The sequence below is a fragment of the Benincasa hispida genome, chromosome 7, assembly GCF_009727055.1.
Source record: "Benincasa hispida cultivar B227 chromosome 7, ASM972705v1, whole genome shotgun sequence".
NCBI lineage: Eukaryota > Viridiplantae > Streptophyta > Magnoliopsida > Cucurbitales > Cucurbitaceae > Benincasa > Benincasa hispida.
This window is the reverse complement of record NC_052355.1, coordinates 36,389,236-36,398,591: the sequence shown is the minus strand read 5'-3', so window position 1 is coordinate 36,398,591 and position 9,356 is coordinate 36,389,236. Positions and strand designations below refer to the sequence as shown.

The window sequence follows — 9,356 nt, the reverse complement described above, 5'->3', positions numbered from 1 at the left end:
CAATTATCATCTTAAAGGTTGATGGTCGGAATCCTACCTATAATTATCACAAAAATAAATAAATAAATAATCCATTCTAATCCACTAGTTTCAATTTTGATCAACACCTGACTGATCATGGCCATTGGTCAGTTTCCAATCTTTTACTTAAACCAATGAGTGAGCTTGGCAGTGTAATGTAGGCCAAAGAAGGTCCAGTTCACAGCCCACTACACCATGATATTTCTCCCCCTTCCAACTCCACCAGAATCAGTATCATATATATGAATGGATATATGTATAAAGGAAAAAAGAGAGAGAGAGAGAGAGAGAGAGAGAGAGAGAGAGATAAATGGATATATAGGAACAAGAAAAACAAAGCTAAAAGGGCCCTTCATAAGGACTAACTACATTTTTTGGGGGGGGTAGCAACAATTATAAGATCTCATGGTTAGCCTAATAGTATAGTTGGTATCAGTCACATAGAAGAGAATCAGACTGTAGCAAGAATAAGAAATGCAACAAAAAGAAAAGCAAGGGATGAATCTCAAGAATAGCAAAGGAATCATATACAATGAGAATTAGAATGTATAAACCTTCCTCTGTCTCAGGCTCCCTTGGAAGCTGAATCATCTTTTGGAAGAGCAACATAGTTCACTGGTATTATGTTGGGTACTCTCCCACTTTCTCTCCGATCTTTTCCGCTGGAGAACCCATACCGGCCCGGAGTTCCGATCCGACGACCAGGGGTCGCCAACATCGTGTTGCTCTGACCCAATGGTTTCTTAGGTATTGGCTTTGATCCATACAGTGCCTCTTGTTCTGAAGCAAGTTGCTCTTGCAACCGTTTCTGCTCCTGTTTTACCAAAAATTCTTGTTAGAAGTTAGAATACTAGGGGCTGACTTCTTGTTTTGTCAAAGAAATAATGTTAGGATGCTATGGACTAGTGGGGTATCAAGTTGATTTGATTTGTGGTTAAACAAACCAAATCGAGCTGGTTGGTTTTGTTCAGTTTGTCTTACCATTTAATTATAGAAATTTTACTTTGAACGTAGAGCCATGGTCAATCTAAGAAAACAAGAATGCCACATAAATTAAAATTACCATGAACATTATATTTATACTAATGGCTTAGAACTAAGTGATTATCTAGTTTGAAACTATATTTATTTGGTTCAGTTTGATTCAATTCAACATAATATTTGTTGAACCAAATTCATGTGTGGTTGGGGTTTGGTTCTGTTCAGTTAGAATAGAACTAAATGATTGTGCATAACTAAATCAAACCAAACCTATTCAATTCCTTCAATTGGGTTCCCTCAGATTGGGGTGTTTACTTTTGTTCTTGTTCAACACTTAACCTAGCACTTCTAAGTGCATGTTGGAAGTAATTCTAAAATTGTTAAAATTACTTTTCTCATATTTTTAATCCACTTCGAAACACGCCTTCAATCGCTCAAAATTAATTTAATATTTAATTTTACACTTTTTAATGCAATTTCCATATCTATCGAAATGAGTTTTGAATGATTAAAAACATGTTTTAGAGTGATTTTGAAAATGACAAAAATGATTTTAACCATTTTATAATCATTAATTTTTTTTATCAAAGCAATTAGTGGAATTTCCTACCCAAATGTGCCCTAAGTTTTCTAACACGTGAAAGAATCTACCAAAGGAGGATTGTATGTTAATAACCGTCAAAAAGTATGGGGAGGATAATGAAATAGACTGCAAATGTTTGTAAAGATTCAGGTAATCTGAAGTTTAACGAGTGATGGTGATGCAAATTTATACTAGAGGCATAGAAGTCAAAATCTGTACCCGTGATTTTCGCTTCTCCTCTTCTCTCTCCTGCCGCAACTTTGCATCCTCCTCCAACGTACGCAGAAGGGGAACCTGCAAGTTATAAAATCAAGGTCACGACCAAAACTAGCACAATTTCAAGCCCAAAATCGATTCTTTTTTCCTTACCTTCTCATATGAGAAGATCATTCCCTTTTCTGATTCCCATGCTTTAACTTTAGCAGCCAAATTTTCAACCATGGCTAAACAAAAAAGTCAGCTTAGTTAGTAATGTGAGGTGCCAAATATGTATCAAACATTTAGCTATCAAACAGCAAGGTAAGTTTGTACAGCTTGTTACTCTCATGCTTGGAGGATATCCATTGGTATAATGTATTTTATTTCATTGTCTTTGAATATTAGTCTTGAGAAGTTAGGTGTCGAATTATGAGACAAAATGAAGAATTATAATGCTGTATAAACACAGGAACATATGAAAGTTTTCGTTCAGCTCTGGTAAAAGCATCATTCTAAAATAAATAGCATAAAGGTGATATGGCATGATTCAGAAATTAAAAAAATAATAATAAAAATAAGGGGCCGAATTAAGAACATGATGAAAAGCTCACAATGTAATTTGGTGACGAGCACTCGTGCTTTCTCAGCACGTTTCAAATTCTTGTGAGCTCCTCTTCCCGCACTGTAACGATTGTTATCCTAGGCAAAAGAACAGTATAACTATGAAAATGAACTTTTATTTATGGCCAGAAGCTTGCAATTACAGTCCACAAAATATCTTCTGAACGCATGAAGTCCTAATTTCAATCAGTCCCGTGGATTTGAAGAATTGAAAAGGGTAAGCAGTAGTTTTCTAGACAACTAAAATGTTGGTGTCATGGTCAAGTGTTGAAGTTATTGAACAGAAGCTAAATTCTAGAGCTTTACGTTGAATGAACGGATATGTTGAAAAGTAAACACTGGGCAAGTACAGGTAAGCATATTCTTAGTTTATATCCTCGATTAAAAATAAATTTGAAATCAGTTAAAAAACCTACTTATACTTCACCGGAAAATCAAAGTTCTAATCCAACTGCATGTGCATACTAGAAAGAGTTCTAAAACCTAAATGCCTTACAGATAGGCTTATAGCCGCAAACCTAAATAAATGAAAAAACCAGATACCACAAACGAGTAAAAAGGACATACTTCTACATAGTCCGCGGATACTGTTGAATCTGTTTCACTGTGTTGTAACCAGAATAACTCTACAGCACGTGGAATGAATTCTACAGTATGCGGTAGTATTAAGGACTTGTATCTCAAAGTCCTGAGAGTAGAGATTGCAAAAGTACTTAAAGACGAATTTTTCATATGATGAGCATGGCCCATGTCAACAAGTGAAGGAAACTCGCAACCACTAATGAGTAACTTTACAAGCTTCTAACGCTCTAGTAATGTGATATAACATGTTATTCATATAGGGTATTTAATCATATAGCCAAATGCACTGCGTACCCTTTCATAGTCTTCGAGCCACTTCTCCTCCTGCAATGCAAATTGCCATTTATCTACCTTGTCCAAAATATCCTTCCTACTTAGAGCCTGCTCCTTAGCTTCAGCGACCTGATCATCCATGCTAGAAAGTAGGTCGGCAAGATCGACATTCCCTGGAAAAGACAGGTTGACAAAAAAATACTATTGAGAAAATTAAAAGGTTTATGATTTAGTAAAGTTCCTATTAAACTTAGAAATTTGAATTAAAGAAAATGCTTTAACCTGAGTCTATTAGACTGGTAAGAGTCTTTCGAGCAGCATCACTCTCTATATCCATGTGAACCCCTCTATATATTTCCTCGAGTTCTGTTTGCCTCTTAAGAATTAGCTCCCTCATCTTGCTAGTTTTCAGAATATTTAACCTCTCAACTTCAACTTCAACCTGCTATTTGTTCAATTTGAGAATTTGTTAATTATGCATACCCTCAGACTCTTTTCCTAGGTTCTTGATAACGAAATTATGGAAAAGAGGAGAGGCACGACCTGTTCAATAATATCTAAAGCAAGACATCCTTTCCCAGACACCTCGTCAGCAGAAGATGATATTAAACAGGTAACATGATCAAATCTTTTTCGCTCATCAGAAGGTATGTCCATGAGATTCCATAACCCCGTCAAGCTCTTGCCAATACCTTGAAGCTACAGTACGTGGGGTGAAGTGTAGGATAAATTTGGATGATAAATGTTCAAGAATTTTATGGTAAGGAGTAAAAGCACAAGGTGCACCAATATCGACATGATGAAAACAGATCAAAGAAGATGCTTGACTATCTAATTACCTTTTGTAACCTTTCTTGTTTTTCCTGTTTTAGAGAATGAATTACACCGGTCAATTTTGCAAGAGTATCATTACTGATACTCCTCGAGGGACCACTTTTAGGATCACCCAAGCTTGGGTGGACTTCATTCACAGTCTTCAGAAAATCAATTGACATCACCACTGACAGCTCATGGATGAGACTGATATTGCTGTTCACCTTTTGCAGACGTAAATGCTGCAAAAATGGAAAGAACTGACTATGGTATACGATAATTCCATGTTGATTATAACTTGTGTACTGCGGGGAAAAAACAAACAAAACAAAACACACACACACACATGCACACGTTCGACAAGAGATGGCAACCTTTTCATTTTGTAATTCTTGGAGATGCAATTTAAGTTCACTCAGCTTCTTCGCCGTTAAATCACGCTCATTAATTTGCGGATCAACGTAACTCTTTGACTGACCACTACCTGCTATTTCTGAACATATGGAGACAATCTGCGATTGAACTTCTGAAAATTCCTTTAATTTTTCTCGTTTCTTTGATCTCAATTCTTCCAGAATAAGTTTTATAGCAACAACTTGCTCCTTGAGAGTGCCCCTTCCCTTCTCCAACAGAAACGAGAGAAAAAGTGTCAACGTAAAATGTTAAATGGAAGTTTTAACAGTAACCACTTTGCATATGAAACAACAATTTGAAGAAGATTAAAACCGATTAATGCTACAGGAACCTACTCGTGAAAAGGAGGAGAAGCCTTCGCCAAGAGCAGATGCAATCTGAGCAATTTCGGTTTCTGCTTCTGCTAACTGCTGGTGCAAATCGGCCTTATACTTTCTCGTTTTCTCAACCTTCCTACAGTAAATATCGAGGCATTCTTGCTCAAGTTGAAGAAGCATCTTATCTCTTTCACTGTCACACTCGCCAATTTCATCCCATATAATCTACGTGACAACAAAGAATCAAGATTTACAAATCTAAATATGATGCAAGAACACACAAGACTGTCGGCTAGCAAAATTGAGTTCATATTTCCCTAAGAAGTGAACAGAAGTAACTTAATTGATACCAAACGTGATAACGAAGCAAAGCAAATAACTAGTTCGAACACTACTAAACACCCATTGAGTGCAATTAGCGTACAACAACCAAATTATTCAAATCATTAACAGATAACGTCAACAGGCTTCGATAATCAAAACATGAAGTTGCTTGACAAGAAATTTGAATTTACAAATTGTCAATTCCAAGAGCCAAAGATTGGCAAATCAAAACATCAAACGATTGAGAGTAGAGAGACTGAGAAAACCTGCAACTCGCGGAGGAGAGAGCCGCAAGTGGTGCGAGAAGGGGAGAGACTGGGAGGCAAAGTATCCATTTCCAACACCAAAATCCAGTGGAAGAGCCGCAGAGCAAATCGGCAAAAGAGAAAAAAAGAAAAAAAGAAGAATCGAAGTTTGGGAAGCTAGAGAAAAAGAGAATCCGACCGAAAATTGAAACGGACGAGCGTTACGAAGATGAAATTGCGCTGAATTTCACTGAAATGGCGATTCGATCGGCCACTGATTCAGTTCTTCAATCCTCGAAATGGCGAAGATCCCTAATGAGAATCAGAAGATCCCGTTTTCGAAAATGGCAAGTGCGGACTTTGGGTTAGGTTTTGGCGCCAACCGCTCCTTTTGATTTTCTCCTTTTAAAGTACGAATTTTTACTTCATTTGAAAAATAATAAATAATAATAATAATTCACTTGGGGTTGGGGATGAGAATTTGAATTTATAGGAAGTCATTAATGTCGGTAGATTTTGGAATTTGCAAATATTAAATTACTAAATGACAAATGCAAAAATGGGGTTTTTGTAATTTTTTTTGCAAAAATTTCTTTGAGCAAAAAATAATTATTTTTTTAAGATTGCAGAGAAATGTGATCGAATCTCTAACTTTAAGAGAGATATTATATGTCAATAATTGTTTGACTAAGTTTAATTTGACCCAAAAATAATTATCCATGGGAGATTGAAATGGGTTGATGACTTTGTTATATGGGAGACAGAATACATTATTAATCTTTGACAGTTTTATTTAATACTTGTTCTTTGAGGTTTGGACTTCACAGTACGTGTTTATTCTAATGTCTAAAGTTTGAAAAACAATTTTGAACATTGTTGATTAAGCTGCTAAATGCTGACATGAAATTGTTGAAAAAAATCCAATCATTTCTCCTTAATCGTGAAGAATCGAACAATTCTACTTTCTCAATCAAAACTTGTAGCATCGACGATGATAGTTTATAATGAAAGTGTCTTTTGTTTTTCCCTTTTCTTGTACTTGGTTGCAAGTCTTTTCACCTACAAGTTTAGTTCCTTATTTATCTTTTGACATTGGTCGTTTTAACTTTTTTTAGCTTTTCTAGTAAGTTCTAACATGTGTTTCAACTTTGAAAAAATGCTTAATAAATATATAAATTTTCAATTTTATGTGTAATATTTTTGTATTCTAATTTAGAATTGGAATTATGAAAATCTATTGGACACTTTCAAATTTTATTTTATATCGTTATTATTATTTCATGGGATAGAAATAACAAACGACATAAAACCAATTCAAAATAAATTTTGAAATGTAATCAAACTGCGCAAACTACCCAAGAATAAAAATTCTAGGAACCCTAGGTCAAATGCCTATCCATCTTTGAGGTCTAAGACTTTATGGTTAATTCAACCAATTGATAATCTTAGCATAGTCACATCCCATCATAAGAGGTCGAGTTGGGTTATATCAATACAAAAGAGTGTCTCTCAATGATGGTCATCTCATAAGTCTGTATGTTTTGTTCTGTTGAAGGTTTTACATTAAAAGTATAAAGAGACTTCACAATTTTTATAATATACATGAGTTATTCATTTCATTGTCATATAGAGTTGAGATAAAATCTCTTGTTTTATCTAATATGGTATCAAAGCTTATAAAAACCAAAATGATATATTTGGTTAAAAAAAAAAAGAGGAATATATGGCCCAGGAATAAAAACCAGAAAGATATTATTTTGAGGATCATATTGAAGTCCCCCGATTGAAAGATTGAGAGATACTTCACAAAACATTTTAGTTTCTTAAGACCTAGCGCTAACCTCTCGGTTTCGTCGTAGCTTCGTGACGGTCGTCTCTATTCTTTAATGACTTTAATAAGTTGAATATGTTGATATATATGGCTTATTTCATTGCATATTGTCGAAACCTAGCTTGATAAGACATCATTTTGACAAGCTTTTAAGTCATTCTCTCCAAGTGCGTTTTCCAAACTCACCAAGTGATAGTCATTGTACTATCTAGATCTCCTAGACGATAGTGATCCAAAATTCAATCCCAATCATCTCGAATATTCCAATTAGTCATTTGGTCAAATAAATAATTTAAGAGATGGATACTATTGGACCGATATGGCAACCCTATAGAAGGTGAATACAGTTTAATTAACAATTTTCTTAAATATGTTCAATTTAATCTAATTAGATATTTTTAAATTAAGATAATAAAAACTCTAATTTATGTTAGATAACAAGATTGATAAAAATTATGTAACAATATACTCAATCAATCTCAACCAATAAAATCATCCAATTAAAATTAAATGCAATTAAAATTAAGAAAGAGTTAAAAAGGAAGACACCGTAACTTTTATACTTGTTCAGTCAAACTCGACCTACTCTACTCTCCCAAACGCCTTTGGGGATTTCGATTTTTGTGGGGGACTCTAACAGGATTGTTCAAAGGAAAAAAGTTAAGGATTTTAGGAGCCACCAAATTCTGGTTTCCCTTTATCATGATTCACACCCGGTGAAAAATATTCTTTGACTCTTTCAATAGATGAGGGTCGAACCGCTACCTTGCTTCTTTTCTGGATTTAAGAGCAAATTCGATATTTTTCACAAGTTAGAATCCAATCATTATAATATTCTTGATGCTTTAAATCACACGATAAAACTCTCTAAAAAGAGTGGGTGTATAAGTTTAAGCTCACAATATTAAATCCTCACAATACAATAAAAATTATCTCAATAACAAGATGAAAAGAAAAAAAAAATTGAGAGCTTGGAGAGATATCAACAATGATGGCCTTTTGCAAGTCTTGAGGATTGTGAAATTGTGAAAAGTTGAAATAATTTTGGGAAAATGAAGTTTAAAAAGAGAGGAAAGTGGAGTAAAAAGTGGGTTTTAATTTGGGTTATTGGATTGTTCAAAAAGTAAAATGAAAAGTGGAGATTAAAAGTGAAAAAGTAAAAAGAAATATATATATATATATATATATATATTATATAATTCCTTTTTAAATTCTTTTTGTTTTTAATTTAAATTAAAATCAAGCAAAAATCAAAATTCATTTTCTTTTTTGAATCCAACTAAAGCACACCAAGTGTCACTTCTTCATTCATCCTCATATCACCTTCTAATTAAGTCCAATTTGATTAATTTGACTGTCACGTCATCAACACGGGTATTTTTTTGTTAAGCTTGATTTGACTATATCTTCTTCATTTGAGCTCTGATTTTAAGTGATTCAAATTGCATTGGATTCGTAAATTCGAGCTTTACACAATAGACACTTAAAATACTCAAATTGTTACTAAATTAATTAATGTTTATTATCACCAAAATATTAATTAATCAATTGATTAATTATAAATAATTAATTCGAGATTAAGGGCAAAAAAAGTCAACAATCTCCCCCTTTTTTATGATGACAAACAAGTCAAGAAAAATCAAATTCAAAATGGTGTGTGACATGAAATATGTACTTGAATCACAATCAACTCACATACATAACACATTTTTTTATACTTCTCTCCCTTTGGAGTCATAAAAAAGAACAGTAAACATGTAATTGTTCCCCCTTCAAAATATGAACACGTAAAAAGTTTCTAAATCTTCCCCTACCAATATAGATGAAATATTGAGTTAAGAAGGAATTTTCAATATATTTCAGCTTGAGTTCAATAAGGATACAACAACCCAATTAATAAAGGGCAAAGAATCAAAATGAGTGACCAAGAGTGAAGATAGAAATTGAATTTGTTACAACATAAATTACTAAAAAAAAATAGGTACAACAAACTTGGACTGTAGATCAAGTAAGGGAGATCTAATACACCCCCTCAAACTCATGACAGTGTAGAAGTCAAAGAGTTTGCCACAATAACTCTAAAACGATTGCTGGAAAGAGGCTTGGCAAAAATGTCTACAATCTGATCTTTAGTGGAGACAAAACAAACCTCA

At 33.9% G+C, this 9,356-nt stretch overlaps 1 protein-coding gene across 1 annotated transcript; it reads right to left on the bottom strand.

Moving 5' to 3' along the window:
• Window positions 1–340: 340 nt before the first annotated feature.
• On the bottom strand, window positions 341–5,762 carry LOC120081281 (65-kDa microtubule-associated protein 5). Its single transcript, XM_039036018.1, has 11 exons — window positions 5,394–5,762; window positions 4,822–5,028; window positions 4,447–4,692; window positions 4,099–4,314; window positions 3,803–3,958; window positions 3,542–3,701; window positions 3,281–3,432; window positions 2,395–2,482; window positions 1,955–2,028; window positions 1,805–1,879; window positions 341–835 (listed from the first exon to the last, which is right to left on the bottom strand). Exons 1-11 carry the CDS (start codon window positions 5,460–5,462, stop codon window positions 587–589), a joined length of 1,692 nt encoding a protein of 563 aa, XP_038891946.1. The 5' UTR covers window positions 5,463–5,762; the 3' UTR covers window positions 341–586.
• Between the last annotated feature and the right edge of the window lie 3,594 nt (window positions 5,763–9,356).